This window comes from Hippopotamus amphibius, chromosome 10 (assembly GCF_030028045.1).
Source record: "Hippopotamus amphibius kiboko isolate mHipAmp2 chromosome 10, mHipAmp2.hap2, whole genome shotgun sequence".
In the NCBI taxonomy this organism is placed as follows: domain Eukaryota; kingdom Metazoa; phylum Chordata; class Mammalia; order Artiodactyla; family Hippopotamidae; genus Hippopotamus; species Hippopotamus amphibius.
In genome coordinates, this window is record NC_080195.1 from 11799116 (window position 1) to 11816136 (window position 17021).

The window sequence follows — 17021 nt, forward strand, 5'->3', positions numbered from 1 at the left end:
AGGTAATAAAATGCTTCCCCCACCCAGTGGCAGCCAGGGAGCCAGAGAAGCTGACTTGAGAAGCAGGGCATGCTGGGTGTTCCTTATCCCTGGGGGGTGTGGGAGCAGGGGGTGGTGTGGGGAACATACAGGCAGTGGTGTGAGTAGCTTAGTTGTCTTAGAATAGGTTTGAGGGCTGTGAAACTGTCTAATTCCCACAGGTAGATGAGGTAGAGGGGTTGAAAGGAGCAAGGTCTTGGGAGTAGTCAGTCTGTTTCGGCAAACACACGGGTGGTGAGTAATCTGTAGTAGCAGGACTTCTGGAGCATACGCTTTGGGAACCACTTTGATGCATACCTTAGTTCAACGTAAACACAAATAAGTCTGTAAGTTTTGCCTCTACTTTTTTTATATGATTAGAAGAAATGTGACTCTTTTGTAGAGATGTTATCTCTCCCTAAAAGTTTCTACAAATTCCATGAAGAATTCATAATTGTGGGTTTTAAAGTCAGCTTTTATTTTAGTATTTTCTAATAAACCTTTATTAACATGGTATTATTATATATCAGGGTTTATTGCTTATCAGTGATTGACAACGAAAGGCTTTAATGTTAGGACGGAAGGGACTACTTTTGGTACAATTAACTTCACTTTAAACAATTAAAATTCGTTTTTCTGTCGTTTCAAATAATTCAGTGGAATAGTTGAATAACTATTTAAATCTCACTTTTATACTTACTGTATATGGATAAAAGTTTAGCTTTTTTTTCCCTTAAATATTTAGGGAACCAGAAACAAACCTTCCTCTTCTGATTCAATGGAAATAAGTTCTCATGGCACCAAAACGAGAATATTAATTAGCTAAACTTCCCTCCTACTGCCAACAGAGTCTTCATCTCCAGGGCTCTCTCTTTTCTCTCAGTGGAGAAGGTGTTCTTCTGAATTGCCCCCTGCCAACCCCCAAGATCCCTCTTAATAACGCATATGTCCCATCCTTCTCTCCTATGTAGTATCTTTACCAGGCATTTTCTGGTTTTAAACATTTCTCCCACCATTTCAATTTCTAATGATTCTTTCATCTTAGTGTTTAAACACTGGAGACTTCAAAATGAAACCAAACCAAAACTACCAAAAGAAAAAACAAGTAATAACAATCCCTCCCTCCCTCCCTCTCACTCTCTCTCGCTCTTTCTCACTCTTGCTGTCTTGCTCACTCCCTCACTCCCTCACTCCTACTGCAAACCATCTTTCAACCCCAGTCCCTTTCCAGCATGGTGCTCTGCTTTTCCTTCACCAGGAAACTTACTGAAAGCCACACAGAGTCTGCATGGCCTTCACTTCCTGCATTGTTGGTCATCATTTCACACAAACCGCTCTTGCCGAGGTCACCTGAGACCCCACAAGTGACGGAATCCAAGCACCCCAGCCTGTCTTCCTTGGTCTTGATCTGACAGATACCTGTCCCCATGGGCTATTCCCTCTTGCTCTTTATCCCTTTTGGACTCGTGACACCTTCCGTGGTCATTTGTTTGGCATACCTGACAGCTGCTTCCCAGTTTTCTTCTGCCTGTCCCTTCATCACCTGTACCTGGTATCAGGATTTCTGTAATAGTCTTCTGTTTGTACCCTGCAGGTCTCCTTGGGTGATGGCCAGATTTCTCTCTTAGGGCTCGTCCAGAGTTCCAGAGTCTTGTACAGTATTTGATAACCTTACTACGAGGCTCCTTCCAGTCTGCCCGCTGGCCTCCTGGTCATCTCCTGCCCTGTCCTTCCCTGGCACTGGACGACACTCCAGCCGTGCGCTGTGCCTCCTTGGCTTTCTGCCTTTCTTTGTATTTGTTGGTTCTAGTCCTGGTCACTGTCTGCCCAGCCCCGGCTCCCTTTCGGCCCACTGCCCCTCTTTCTAGGGTCTGTCCGCTCAGGCCCCACTGCTCCCAGAGGTCTTCTCCGGCACCTGACCCCCCACCTCACAGGTCCCCACCCCTGCTCTGAATTAGGTGCCCTGTGCAGGTATTTCTACAGTACCAGGTACTTAAGGATTTTAAAATAGCATCTGTTATATTGCATTTAAATTATTTAGCTGTATGTTTTTCCTCACTAAACTGTGAGCTTCTTGTGCACAGGGACTGCATCTTTATTCTTCTATCTTTGGGTGCCTAGTATGATAATAAACTCCTACATATTAGAACAAAGAAGAGCTTTATTGTTTAGCTCACAGATTAAAAGCTTTCTGTTTGTTTTTAAAGATGTTAAAGTGCATTTCACTTATAAATTATGCTTCAGAAAGCACTATTCTGAAAACTTGATTATCAAAAATATAAATTTTTAAGTCTCGCATTTTGCTTTGGGACAGTAATGGACCCCAGTGGCCTGATGGATTTACTGTGCCCTGAAGTGCCCCAATTATCCAAAGCAAGTAGTTTTCCCACTAAAAAGGATCTGGTCCATTATCTCATTAATCTTAGAGACATTCCTGTGAAGTAGTTTAGGGAGCAAATTGTATCATCTTCTCCTAACAGCTGGTCTACACATATGTTGTGTCTAGACATTGTATGGTTTCAGCATTATTTTCTCTTTATTTCAATAAAAAAAAGAATGTTTGGCTGTTTAATACTATCTCTGTGTAACACTGTTAAGTATCTAGAAGTAAAAGTTTTGACCTTGACAATGATAGTTATTTTAGGCCCTAAGTGTTTTGTGATAGAATTCACCTTTTAGTGGCTGTATATGCAGAGTCAGGGTGTAGATATTGATGGGGATGTTTGTAACTAACTAGAAGATAATTATGAAGTATTGTTTGTAAGGTTTTGGTATTATCACTACAGCCAGAAGTAAATCACTTTTCGATGAGATCAGAGTTGCACCTTAACTTTTTTTGTCTTTTAGTAATTAAGGTCTTATTTACATGTAAGAAAATGCACAGATTTTTAAGCATGTATTTCAATGAATTTTGATGAATGTATGCTCCTTTGTAGCTGCCACCCAATGAAAATATAGAATATTCTCACCCCGCCCCCCAGAAAGTTCTTTCCTGCCCCTTGCCAGTCACCCCCTTCCCACCCCTGCAAAGTGTTTTGATTTCTCTCTTCACAGCTTAGCCTTGCCTGTTCTAGAACTTCATGTAAATGGAGTGTGTGTTCAGTTTGTGAATGGAATCTTTCACTCACGATGTTTTGGGGAATATACTACTGATACACACAGTATCTCGGATGAACATTTCATTACACACATATCTGACGAAGAACCCATAGCCAGAATGTGTCAGAACTCCTGGAAGCCAACAGTGAGAGGACAAACAAACCAATTTAAAAACAGGCAAGGAACTTAAATAGACACTTCCTCAGCTCTCCTCTCGCCTCTCTCCCCATGCTGTCTGAGAGAGACTGGACAGTGTGTATTTCACGTTACCCTGAACCAGACTCCTCTGCGTGAGCTTTACAGCAGCACGTGTTCAGGTTTGATGAGTGTTCCTCAGGTGTATATGATATTTAATATGGAGTTGTTTCCTTTAGGAGAAAGGAAATAAACTTTTGGCCCTTCTACTCGATCTGTCTTATTTCATCCTTTATGATTTCCTAGGAGGTTAAACTGTTAAGATATTTTATAAAGAAAAAATTTAAATCCTTAACATATCCAAGTAGAATGTATTGTGTTGGTAGTGATACTAACACTTATTAGTTAGCATCACTGCTAAGTGATAATTTACATATTTCATATAGTTGTCAAGTTCAGGGACCTCTTCTCAGTCACAGTCATCTGTTTCCTCCCCCCGGATGTAGAGTTGACATAGATAACTACGCTTTTCCTCTTGTTGTTTTCCTCACTTTAGACTGTTCCTTCTCTCTCTCCTCTTTTGCCTCATATGCCTTTTGAGAGTCCCTGTATCCTGTCATTCCCCGAAGATGTGGCCTCCCCCACCTCCCCCAGCATGCAGTCCTTTATCTACAGCAGTACCATCCTTGCAAAGGACCCTTCTGTCTGTCTTTCTGGCTCTGATTGTCCTAATATTTGTCACACATTTCCAGTTGTAGGACACTGCTGCCTACTTTGCCATTGAAACTTCAAAACAAACAAGTACAAGATGGGATTCTTCAGTTTTCCCTTTGACTTTATTATTTTTCAAAACATAGTCCTCATGGTTACTGGATTGAAAAATGTAGAATCATCTTATCAGTTCTTGTTGGTTTTTTCCTCTTTATTTTCAGATTTGTTCCTTTAGCCTCATTTTCACTGCCGTGTTCCTAATTCAGACCTTCATTGCCTTGTGCTTTTTGTTTCTTTCCCTTTAAAAAATATTTTTTAATAGACGTGCATAGGAGAAAAGTAGAAAATGTAGGTAAATAAAATGAAGAAATTATTTATATTCATACTACTCAGAGATAACCAAGTATTCTAAATCTTTTAGTGTTTATCCTTCCAGACTTTTTCATATTGACACACACACACACACACACACACACACACACGGAGCTTTCAATATATTTTATACATCAAGTGGGATTATATTATATACATACAGTTTTATAAACTGCTTTTTTTTAACTTAATGTATAACCTTTCATCCAAAAAAAATTTTGTACAATCATATCAACTCTTTTGATAACAGAGCCTCACATTTCTCTCAGATGATCTTCCTAAAATAAAGCTAAGATCCTTTCATGCCCTTACTTAGAACCTTTCTACCGCACACTGTTGCTTACAAAATGAGTTTCATATTTATTAACCTGACATTCAAGAGACCAGCTAGTCCCTCTTGGAGTATTGGGGGGAAAGTGAGAAAGTAAAGTAGAAATCTACTACCATCGTCACTAGCAGAACAAAGGAGAACAAGTAAAGCACCGTATCCATTCTGAAGGGCATGGCTTCAGCTACTTAGAGAAGATGCTTTAAGCTGATACCCAAAGGATGAGTAAGTTAACCAAGCCTGGAGAACAAGGGGATGGGGTAGGTTTGGGGAGTTGGGAGGAAAAACTGCCTGGAAGAGGGAAGACCCACAACTAAGGCCAGAGGTCTCAAGAGGCCACAGGAAGCAGGACTTAATGAAAGGAAGAAAAGAAATTCAGTGCGGTTGAGGCTGGTGTGAATGAGGCTGGGGAAAATGGCTGGAGCGGCAAACGAGTTTGGTCCTTGAAGGGCCTCCTGTCTGGGACCTTTCAAAGCCCTGCTTCATCACTGCCTGTTCCGTGGGACCTTACTTTTTCAGCCAGAGAAAACGCCTGTGTCTCTAAACTGCTGTGGAACTTGTCCTTTCTCTTCTTGGGGCTGTCACCTTTTTCTACTGTATAAAATAGTTGTTGTTGTTGTTTTAATTCCTGTGTCAGAATTTCTTCTATACCTTGTAATATCTTTGGAAGAAGGGATCATACTTGAACATCTTGTTTTCCCTAGTGCAAGCAGTAGGTGCTCAATTCTCTGTAGAAGTAACAAACAGATAACAAGTAAACATAGCAGATAGTTTCTAAAATGGAAGATGAGGAGAGTTACTCATATTCATTTCATTCATTCTTCCTGAGCACAGCAGAAAGAAAAGAAATGTGCATGAGAGACAGAAATAATATTCCTTTGAAGAGTCTAATGTTATCTCCCCTGATAAGCTCTTGTAACTCGCAATGTGTTCTCTGTCTATAAAGTTCCACATCTGTAAAACTGATAGAATGTGAATCCCCTTGAGGTGCGTGATGTTTTAACAGTATGTGATATATTACTTCTTTCATATAGTAGACAATATGCAAATTATATTGCATCATAATACAGTGATCTCCCAAGGCCACCAGGTCTTAATAAAAAAAAATACCATGTTTGTATAATGTACTTTTTTGAGTATTTACATTTAATAAATATTCTTCACAGATCTAATCAGCGAATATAACTGATGGAGTTGAAGCACAGTCTTGCTTTATGAAGCCTTCTTCAAAGGTGCCTCTGGGAACCCACTTTTGTATTTCATATTTGAATGGGGCGGTTTATCAGAAATGTCAGTGTTTCCTGCTGTCTCTCTTATAGCATCCAGTATTTAAACTCGTCGACTGGAGTGTTTCTGCTGATCTATCCGAAACAAATGCTGATAGTGTATTATTATTATCATTGTACTTTATTCATTTAAGTGTCAATGTTACTTTCAGTGTTTTGTGGCAGTTTAGCTGTTGACAAGCATTTTATTGAAAGTATGCCAGTTCGCCAATATGTAGGGAAATGTGATTAGGTAAACCCTCTAAAGATATTGAGAGAGAACTGGGAGTGCTATTATAATTTATAAGCATTTCAAGTTTTTCATATACATTTTCAATTTGTAGCATCTCTTTACTTGGTTAATTTCCTAGTTATACAGCTCACTATAACAAGTTACCCCAAAACTTAGTGGCATAAAATACATTTATTATCGCGTCGTTTCTGTGGGAGATGAAGCCAAACAAGGCTGAGCTGGGTCCTCTGGCTCCAGGTTTCTTACGGGCTGTCCTCAGCTGAGAGCCAGGCTGCATCACCTCCAGGCGTGACCGCAGGAGGTCGGCTTCCACACTCACCCGTGTGGGTGTTGGCACAATTCATTCAGTTCCTTGTCGGCTGTGGCAGTCACCCCCTCGTTCCTTGCTGTGTCCGTGGCATGGCTTATAACCTGGCAGTTGGCTTTATGAGAGCAAAAAGCCAAGAAGGGCCAGGCAGAGAGGGCAAGACGGCGGCCACAGCCTCATGTAACCCAGTCTCTGGTGACACCCGTCTCGGTCTGTGTGCTCTTCACTGGAAGCAAGTCGCTGGCTCTAGCCCGTATTCCAGGGTGTGCACCCTCGGATATTTAAAATGGAGACAATTGGCTTATCTCTGTCTGCTCTCCGTGTTCCCCAGACACCGAGGCTGCCCTACATGACGATGCCCTTGAAGATTCTTGGCTGGACGGCTGTCTGTCCAGCACTGCCCCCGCCTGCATCTCTTCTTTGGACATTAACTCTAGCACATTTTCCCCCCACAATTACATGAGATTTGCCTCCTTTGCATATTGAAGTATTTACAGCTTTTATTAACCACTGACAGAAGGGAGGGCTATAGGTCTGAGGCAGTGGTGGCAGGGCCTCTGGCTGACCCAGGCCTCCCTGGGCCCAAAGGGGACCCAGGCTTCACAGTCAGAACCACTGTAGTGTTATCCCTTATCCCTGGATACCAGGTTAAACATTTCCAGAGCCAGCCTGGCCTCTTGTGGTCACAGCAGATCACCTCCTATCATTCTCTGGGCTTTGACTCACTGAAGTCCTTGGGGGCAAGCAGAAATACCAAGATGGGGCACATTAAGGTTGAGAGTCACACACAAGTCATTTTGAAGACAGTATACACCACTGACATTCCAGCAAATTGATAAGTTAATTATCCAATCCTAACTTGTCACAAAGAGGTAGGTCCTCATGTTCATGCAGTGGCCAGCCCATATGACCCATCTGTCTTGATTGTACCTGGGATTTGATTTCTAGAGGTGACTGAGTGACCGTGCAAAGAGGTCAGTGCAATGGAAAGAAGTTGTGCTACTTATAATTCTTGAGAGAAGGGGCCACATCACGCCATACAGGGCCACATGGGGAAGCATCTGGGTCTGTCAGGAGGCAGAAGGCGCAAAGGACAAAGCATGGGCCAGAGCCTTTACCATGGTTCCCTCTGAGAGGAGTGGAGGAGGCAGGTTTGAGCAAGTTTAGGATGGGATGTTTTGAATAATTCATAATTCCATGCGGGAGGCAGTGTGTGAGCTGTTGCAGAGCACAGGCTCTCAGCTGCAGCCACTCCTGGGAATCACCGGAGGAGTTTATAAACCTACCATTGCCTGGGTTCCCCCCGCAGAAACTCTAATTGGTCTGGGATTTATTTTAGAGCTCTCTAGGTGATGCTGGTGTGCAGAAGTGCAGAACCAAGAACTGTGCCTTAGGGTGTTCTCCTTAACCTGGGATTGGGGCTTGGTCTTTTTGTTTGTTTTAAAATTTCTGATCCACTGTGGACTGACTGATATTTTTATAAAATAACAATAAAAATGAATTAGAAAAGTTGAAAAAAAATACAAAATGCAGGCCCCAGTATTATTATTAGAGTCAACAGATACACAATAATTGTATGAAATTGCCGTAGACATTTCAAAATGTTTACTCTTGATATCTGTACTTATTGTCACAGACATGTAACAGAGTTCAGTGGACCAGTGTTGGTCTGCAGACCAGACTCTGAGTAGCACTGATGTAGAAGGCAGCCTGGCAAGAGTTCTGTACTAAGTGAACAGAAGCATGGGAAGCGGACTGGGTTCAGATCATATAGGGCCATAAAAGCTTGGCTTTTATTCTGAAGATATTGGGGAGCCAGAGAGTTCTTGAAAGGAGTGACCTGACCACAGCCATGTTGCTATGCTAACTTTGGCAACATTGTGTATGATGGGTTCCCAATGAGAATAAATTGTTGAACCTGAGAGGGGTGGGAGTGGGGAGGGACTGGCTAAAATAAAACAAAAACTCTATCACATTTCTGGAGAAGTCACTTCATAATACTTGTAAACCACTTAAAGGAGATAAGAATTAAAGATGGCTGCTTTTTACAAAAGCTTAAATAATCCAAAATAACCACCATTAAATTCTGAAAAATAACCCAGCTCATATATTTTCAGAAACCACACAGATTGAAGATCCAAGAAAACAATGGAGGGGGGAGCAGGAGAAGATGCTCAAGGACTACCTGTCGGTGGCTCAGGATGCCCTCAGGACGCAGAAGGAGCTGTACCACGTGAAGGAGCAAAGACTGGCCCTGGCCCTGGATGAATACGTCCGGTTAAATGACGCCTACAAGGAGAAGTCGAGCTCTCGCACCAGCTGTAAGTACAGCACGGGTGCTCAGAGCTGAGAAGTGGGGCCCAAGTCGTAGGTGCTAGAAGGCCACTTGGGTTTCTGTAGGACTTCGAGTCCTGTTCCTTCCCGGGCAGGAAGAGTCCCTCAAAGCCACGTGAGGCTGAGGGCACACGTCAGATTTCTCAGTAAAACCCCTTGACCCCGTTCCAGATAAAAGTCTCCTTATTAGGAGATTAATGTTTACCTTTTCAGATCAGGACAAATAATGTGGCCCTTTGTGCTACTCTTGTATAGTGTCTTTAGTGGAACTAAGCTAAAACTGGAGCTATTAACTAGAATGAAGTTTCTGTTGACCACCTGAGTTAATCAAACTCTCTGTTATCTCCAAAATTGATAATCTTGGAGCTGGCCTTGTTTAAAGAGGCAGCGGTGATAGGCCCAGAAGTTCTACTTAAATTATGAGTTTCTGGATAATGCAAAGCTCTGATAAACTGTGTCTGCAATAAGAGTCTCTAAGATTTTATCCATAGATATAAAATTCAGAGGAAAATGAGGCACTGGGGTCTTTATAACATTCCTTTTTCTTGAAAAAAATTATAAAGGTTTGAAGATGACTTTTTATATTTAGGTGTCTGATGAATGACAATAAAGGAGTTATAAAGTTAAGTAAGTATCCACGGAAGCATGTAAATCTTGTTGTTTTTAGAGTTTGTAAATTCCAAGTTGACAACTAGTTATGCAACTTATACAAGTTACTTTTTTTTTTTTCCTTTTTTCCCTTTGAAAGTATTCTCAGGATCTTCATCCAGTACTAAATATGACCCAGATATCTTAAAAGCTGAGATCTCCACTACGAGATTAAGGGTAAGATTTTTTTTAATTGAGATTCTACGTTGAACATATGCATAGAATCTAGAAGGGGCCTTTGTGGGCGTCTGCCATCTGCATTCAGTGCAGGAACCCCCTCCACTTATCCTCCATGGGTGGTCTGTCTGCTTTTGTTAGAACATGTGAGTGATTGAGATTGTTCCTGTTATTGAGAAAGAGTGTGTTCCACTTCTGGGCATTTTTATTATTTGCACTTAGTATATTGCATCAAAATCTGAGTCTCAAAAACTTACTTTTCCTTGTTGTGCTGAAATACATGGTCCAGAGTTGAGCCTAGTTGCTCTTTCATAAGACAACCCAATATTTCAAGATGCCCAGCCTTCACATCACCATGTCACTTCCTTTTCTAGGTCAGACTTTACTAGTGCCTCATACTTCCTCATGGGTTGTTTGCTGATCTTTACCCTAAATCTTTTTCACCACACTGCTGTTAAGGTCACAGCTTGTTTACCCTTGGTTTTTGGAGTCTTCAAGGCTGTTCACCAAGTAAATTAACTCATGCAACCAATACATAGGTCATGAAGGAGATTATTGCCATGGTCCTCCCTCATCATAATTATCCTTCTCCCTAAAGGTGACACTAAGTGACCTTTATAGGCAGTACTGTAAGTTGATTTTCCGCCTGCTTTGAACTTTATGAAATGAGAATGCTACCACATGGATTACTGATGGCTTCTTTTGTTCAACATTTTGAGATTCATGCACATTCGCTTTTATTGCTGTAAAGCATTCCACTTTTGTATAGATACCATGAATTCTTTACTTCTTCTACCATCGATGTACCTTAGAGTTTATTCTAATTTCTGGTAACTAAAAATTACCCTTTAATGTATGTGTCTGTTACATGTCTTTGGGTGCACAGATGTACACATTTTTGTTGGTTATGCAACTAGGAGTGGAATTGCTATGTCAAAAAATATAGATAGCGACAGATACCGACACACAGTTTTGGGCCTTGTTACTTTCTAATATCTGCCTTTAGAGCTCTAAATTACTTTCTGCGCATGGTTTTTGCCTACATCCTGCAGGTTTTGAATTTTGTATTTTTATTATCAATCAGTTCAGAATTTTTTTTGATTTCTCATATGATATATTGCTTAATTTTTAAAGTTTGGGGTTTTCTTATCTTTTATTATTGGTTTCAGCTTAATTCCCCTGTGTATTTTTTCAGTTCTAAAATTTCTGTTTATTTTTTGTTTCTAGTTACTTGCCCAAATTCTGCACATTGATATAATAATTTTTTGAACAAAATAATCACAGTTATTTTAAAATTCCATGTCTTGATTAGTATAATATCTAGATTTCCTGTATGTTGGATTCTTTGGTCTGGTCTGTTTTTTTCTCTTGATTTTTGGTCAATGTTTGACCTCTTATAGCTGCTTGCTTTTAATTAAGAGCCATATACTATGTATGAAAGAGAATAAAGATCATTTTGAGGTTTGGGATGATCTTCTTATCCTTCAAAGAGGATTTAGTCTTACTTCTTATAGGCATTTAGTCCAGGGGCAGATGGTTTTAATGCAGCCAGGGTTTGAGTTTTCTGAATTCTGGGCTTCACTCATTTTTCTCAGAGTGGGTCTATTTCCAGTCCACGCTTTCTCTTAGGACCAAGCTCTTCAGAATCCCAGTTGAACTCCTGGGATGTTTCGTGAAGGCCCCTTTGCCTGACTAAGGCTGGACTCCAGTCTCCCCCTGAGCCCCTTAGCTCTGTGGGGCAGCCAGTGCTGCTCTGTGTGTCAGCCTCTCAGTCACTGCATTCTCCCAACTTTTTACTTTCCCTATCACATACACAAATGCCACAAAAGGAAAAACAATGCTGAGTTTGGATCTTGACTATGGGCTTCTCTTATTTTTTGTATCTTTATTAAGTTTTTGCTGCTTGGTAGTTTGCCAGTGTCTTCAAATAGATGTTTTGTTTTGCTTTGTTTTCTTTTGTTTTGTTTTACCTCGTAACTTTTCTATTTGTTCTCAGAAAAAGAGTGAAAAAAGTTTGTCTATGCATTCTGAAGCAAACCTCTCTTCAGTCTGGATTTCTGGATTTAATGTATGAAGTCATTGTTAGAATTGTTCTTTTCTAGCATAAACAACCCTTCACTCTGTCTGTCCACCTCTGTTTCTCTGTACCGTCCTCAAGAATCTCTTGGGCTGGTTCTTGGGATGCCTTGTTGCTCTAACTCTGTACCATGTCTGTGTATTTCTGTGATCTGCTAGGCAGATACCTTATCTTAAAAAATGGGGAGAAATGAAAGTATTTTGTCAAAATTTACTCTTGCTAAACTTCAGTATTCCCTTGAGCTGTGCACGTCTCAAGAAGTTATTGCTTATTATTACTGCCCTTTGAAATTTTAACCATTTTCTCCAGATCTTTTCTTTGTAAGATATATTGTAAATGGAGTACCTGAACAGGCTATCATAATCTGTCCATTTAAGTCCTGTTTTAGAAAAGATGCAAACTAAGAGAGGAATTTAAAAACAGAAGCATATAGGATATCTCACACGAGTCACTGTTAACAGGAAATGGAGCCCCATCTCTGTTGGGAGATCCCAGAAGATCCCAGGCAGTCGAGACCTGTCTCCTAATGCAGCAGGATCCCAGATAAAGCTTGTTTTGCACTGGGTTTAGTGTGCCCTTCATATCACAAGCCTATATTTCATGTGTGTGGCACCGCTGGGGGACCACAGAGGTGAGACAGGAAGGAGCGCCCTCCTCACAAAGGTGCTCCCCTCCTGGGGAGGTAGGAGACATTCATAAATAACTGTAGTGAAAGATGAGAGCATTGCTTCCATTAGTGAATAGGTGCTTGTTTAACACTTCCTGTCAGTGCAAATGCCTGCTAATAGAAACACTTCCTTAGCACATGGCCCTTGTGGGCCATGCTCTGTTGTGATGTTTTCAGGTGTGTCACGGTTTGAACATGGTGGGCCGGATGGTGCCCTCTCTCTGCCATTTGAGCACTTTTTGGCCAGGTAGCTCTTTGAAAATATCCCAGCCGTTCAGAAGTGGCTGGATAAGTTGAGCAGAGTTTCATAGATTTTTGATAACTAGCTTTTCTCGGCTTGCCTATCCTGTAGAAATCCCTGCATATACTAGCCCATTTCACAAAGTAATGCCACAGAAATAGTAACTCATGAATTAGCTAACTCTTCATTGGTTTGGTGTCTCAGGGCACCTCTCTGGATTTTTGGTCATAGTAACAATTTTTTCAGGTGAAGCCAAGCACTGGCCTCATACTTCATTATTTTAATGTGACAGTATTAGCAGGTGTACTTCATTTGTTGAATTAGAGCAAGTGGGTCAAGTATTTGGGAACCAGGTATTTAGGAACATCTGTCTAAAGCATCTGTTTTGTATTATTTTATATTATCATCATAGGTATTAGTAATCATTGGGCTTTAGTTTCCTTCTCGGGCTAATGGGATAACAGTACTTCCTGGCATCTTATTTCTAGTTGTTGAATTGATGAAATGAATACATTAATGCTCTTTTAATAATATACTCATAACTTTTAGAAGTGGTGTTTAATTTCTTGAGAAAATCTATTTTTAAGGAATGTAAAAAAAATTTACGCCAAAATTTATTATTTCCTTTGTTCATTATAAATACTTAGGATAGGGAATGGAATATCTTATACAAACTAAACCTTCAGTTCAGCAATATTTTTAAAAATGTACTCCCTGCATTACATACAGATGAGATTTGATGAAAATTTGATGCAGAAAATTCAGGGTAAATTCTGATTGTTTTTACTGTTGTTTGTCAAACTGAAATAAAATGTTGGAAGTGTAAAAGTGTAAATTTCTTTAGAAATACAAATGCATTTGAGAAATTTATTGAGCACCACAGCATGTGCTCTGATCCAACTTTTAATTTTGTCAAAAAGGAAACAAATGCTCCTCTGGTTAAATTATTTGCTCTGCACGGCAAATACAAGGCTGGTTAATGGGCACTGCTGTTGATAACTGTGTGCTGTCTTTTGTTCTCAAATATATGTATTTACTCACACATTGTTAATATGATTTCCCTTTGAATTATATTTAGCAATGGTGATGGACTTAGAAAAGCGATTCACAGTTTCACCTATTTGTAGTGTTGGGCATAGATTTTCAAGGCATGGCAGTTGAATGTAAGGGTTAGTTTGTAACTGTGAATAGAGTTAGCTCATGTGCCCATCAAACTATGAGACTTTAACCAGTAATGTAGCTGACATACAAAAGTCATAGCAGTGTGCTTCAGATGAAAAGAAATATGCCTTCTGAGAATGCAAATTGCTACAAATAAGAATTGTCTCTTGACTAGACATGAGTGGTATCTTTATACCTAGCTTACTTACATCCCAGATTCTTTCAGCTGCAGTTTCCTGATCTGAGGATTTTGAAGGAGATAGAGCGATACTGTTTTGGAGAGCAAACTGTATATTAGAAATGGTTATTCTTTTAAGATATCCAGAAATGAATTTATGTTGTAATTGGTGTTGGGTTTGAAAATAGTACAACAGTCTTAGTAAAGTTTGAATGGAAGAATGATATTACTTGACTCACCTTCACTAAGGAAAAGAAGCAGGACTGAAAGAAAACGAGAGAAAGATACTCTATTAATGCAAGAACTGGTCTTATCTCTGTTAAGACAGGCTAATAACTGGAAATGATGAAAGATTCATAGCATGGTAGTGTTTTTTTCAAAAAGCATACTCAGGGAGTTCCTAGGTGGTTGAGAATCCACCTGCCAGTGCAGGGGACGCGGGTTCGATCCCTGCTCCAAGAGGATGCCACATGCCACGGAGCAACTAAGTCCGTGTGCCACAACTATTGAGCCTGCGCCTAAAGCTTGAGCTCTGCAACAAGAGAGGCCACTGCAATGAGGAGCCCGTGCATCACAATGAAGAGTGGTCCCCGACTCACTCCAACTGGAGAAAGCCTGTGCACAACAACGAAGACCCAATGCAGTCGAGAGAGAGAGAGAGAGAGAGAGAGAGAGAGAGAGAGAGAGAAAGAAAGAAAGAAAAGAAAGAAAGAAAGAAGGGAGGGAGGGAGGAAGGAAGAAAGGAAGGAAGGAAGAAAGGAAGGAAGAAAGAACACATTGTCATGCTTTTAAAAAAAAAAAAAGCATACTCAGACCTTGAGTACAGTGGAATTATAACACAGTCATGTTTATTGATTTCATAATGTTTTGTTTCTCTCTTTCTTTCTCTCTAATGATTTTGGTCTCCTTTTCTAGCTTTGAAGGGCTCCATACTGCAGGCTAAATAATTATACTTCAAAAGAAACTCTTCGTCAACTGCTGTGTTGCTGGGGAGGGGATATTTAGTTTCTCCTCACCTGGGTGAACTACCCTATCAGTCTCTCTGGCCATGACTTCCAGACTTATCTGCCTTCATTCATAAACACCCTCATGTTGAGAATGCTCATGGCATTTTACAAAATCAAATGCAATTAACTTCACCTGTGAGAGAATATACAGTCTAAGCAGACAGGAACAGGGAAATAATGATTTCTAAATGTTCAATTTTAAATGATTCTATAAAGCCTGCAAAGCTCATTCTCTCAGTTTTTGAAGGACCGTGGGAGTTAAGCTCTGTGGAACTGTGTGAGATAAAGATATAATGAACACACTCAAACCAATGCTTCCATATATTTTGATACTTTTCCTTGGAGTGAACCCAATAAGTACATTGAGCTAATATGTTCACGTTAAATATGTTCACCTAATATGTTTACAAGAGAATCAGCCTCCTGAGGCCATGACGATGAAGTAGTAAGAGGAAAAAAGACAGCTAGACTACTTATATTTCTTATGAAGTTACTTAAAGTGTGACGTACACTTAAAGTGTGACCCAGCAATCCCACTTGTAGGTATTTACACAAGAGGAAGGAAAGCATATACTCAAAGACGTGAGTTGTAACATTCACGGGAACCTTATTCTTACTAGCCCAAACCTGGAAACAACCTCTGCTTCATCAGTGAATGAATGGATAAATACATCGTAATATATCCATAAAATGCAATCAAAAGGAGCTAGCTCTTAATACTCATGACGTGGATGAATTTCACAAGCAATATGATAAGTGAAAGAAGCCAGGGACCTCCCTAGTGGCGCAGTGGTTAAGAATCCGCCTGCCAATGCAGGGGACACTGGCTCGATCCCTGGTCCAGGAAGATTCCCACATGCTATGAAGCAACTAATCCCATGCACCACAGCTACTGAGCCTGTGCTCTAGAGCCTGCGAGCCACAGCTGCTGAGCCCGAGTGCCACAACTACTGAAGCCCATGCACCTAGAGCCCGTGCTCTGCAACAAGAGAAGCCACTGCGATGAAAAGCCCTCACACTGCAACGAAGAGTAGCCCCCGCTCACTGCAACTAGAGAAAGACCCAACGCAGCGATGAAGACCCAACACAACCAAAAATAAAAAATAAATAAATAATAAAATAAATCTTTTAAAAAAATAATAATAAACATGGCTGTAATAGAGGAGATGAACAAAAGCACAATTTAGTTCTTCGAAAGAAAAATAAAATTGACAGATGTCTGTCAGGATTGGCTCAAAAGTAAGAGAGAAAAGAAACAAGTAAAAATATACAAGGAATGAAAAGTGATAAAACTAGATGCTTAGGAAAGAAGACATTTTGAGATGAGATGAATAAATTCTTATTAAGATATCATTGACCAATCCCACTCCTGGGCATATACCCTGAGAAAACCATAAGCCAAAAAGAAACATGTACCACAGTGTTCATTGCAGCACTATTTACAATAGCCAGGACATGAAAGCAACCTAAATGCCCATCAACAGATGAATGGATAAAGAAGATGTGGCATACATATACAATGGAATATTACTCAGCCATAAAAAGGAATGAAATTGAGTTATTTGCAGTGAGGTGGATGGACCTAGAGTCTGTCATACAGAGCGAAGTAAGCCAGAAAGAGAAAAACAAATACCGTATGCTAACTCATATATATGGAATCTTAAAAAGTGGTACTGATGAACCAGTGACAGGGCAAGAATAAAGATGCAGATGTAGAGAACGGAGGACACAGGGTGGGGGCGAAGGGGAAGCTGGGATGAAGTGAGAGAGTAGCATTGACTTATATACACTACCAGTGTAATATAGATAGCTAGTGGGAAGTTGCTGCATAACATAGGGAGATCAACTTGATGATGGGTGATAACTTAGAGGGGTGGGATAGGGAGGGTGGGAGGGATATGGGGATATATGTATAAATACAGCTGATTCACTTTGTTGTACAGCAAAAACTGGCACAACAGTGTAAAGCAATTATGTTCCAATAAAGAACTTCAAAAAAAAAATAAAAGATATCATTGACCAAAAATGACTCCAGGTGAAAGA

The 17021-nt window shown here is 40.3% G+C and overlaps 1 protein-coding gene across 2 annotated transcripts in view; it reads left to right on the forward strand.

The window, feature by feature from the left end:
• The window catches only part of WWC2 (WW and C2 domain containing 2), a 152029-nt gene that overhangs the window by 81083 nt on the left and 53925 nt on the right, over positions 1 to 17021 (forward strand). Inside the window, exons 1-3 of one of the 2 annotated variants that reach the window (XM_057696957.1) lie at positions 8686 to 8809; positions 9412 to 9449; positions 9571 to 9647. In XM_057696957.1, the coding sequence (XP_057552940.1) occupies positions 9419 to 9449; positions 9571 to 9647 (108 nt within the window). In that variant the 5' untranslated portion in view covers positions 8686 to 8809; positions 9412 to 9418. Of the gene's footprint in view, positions 1 to 8605; positions 8810 to 9411; positions 9450 to 9570; positions 9648 to 17021 lie in introns of those variants that run through there. The other variant, XM_057696956.1, reaches the window with a different exon arrangement.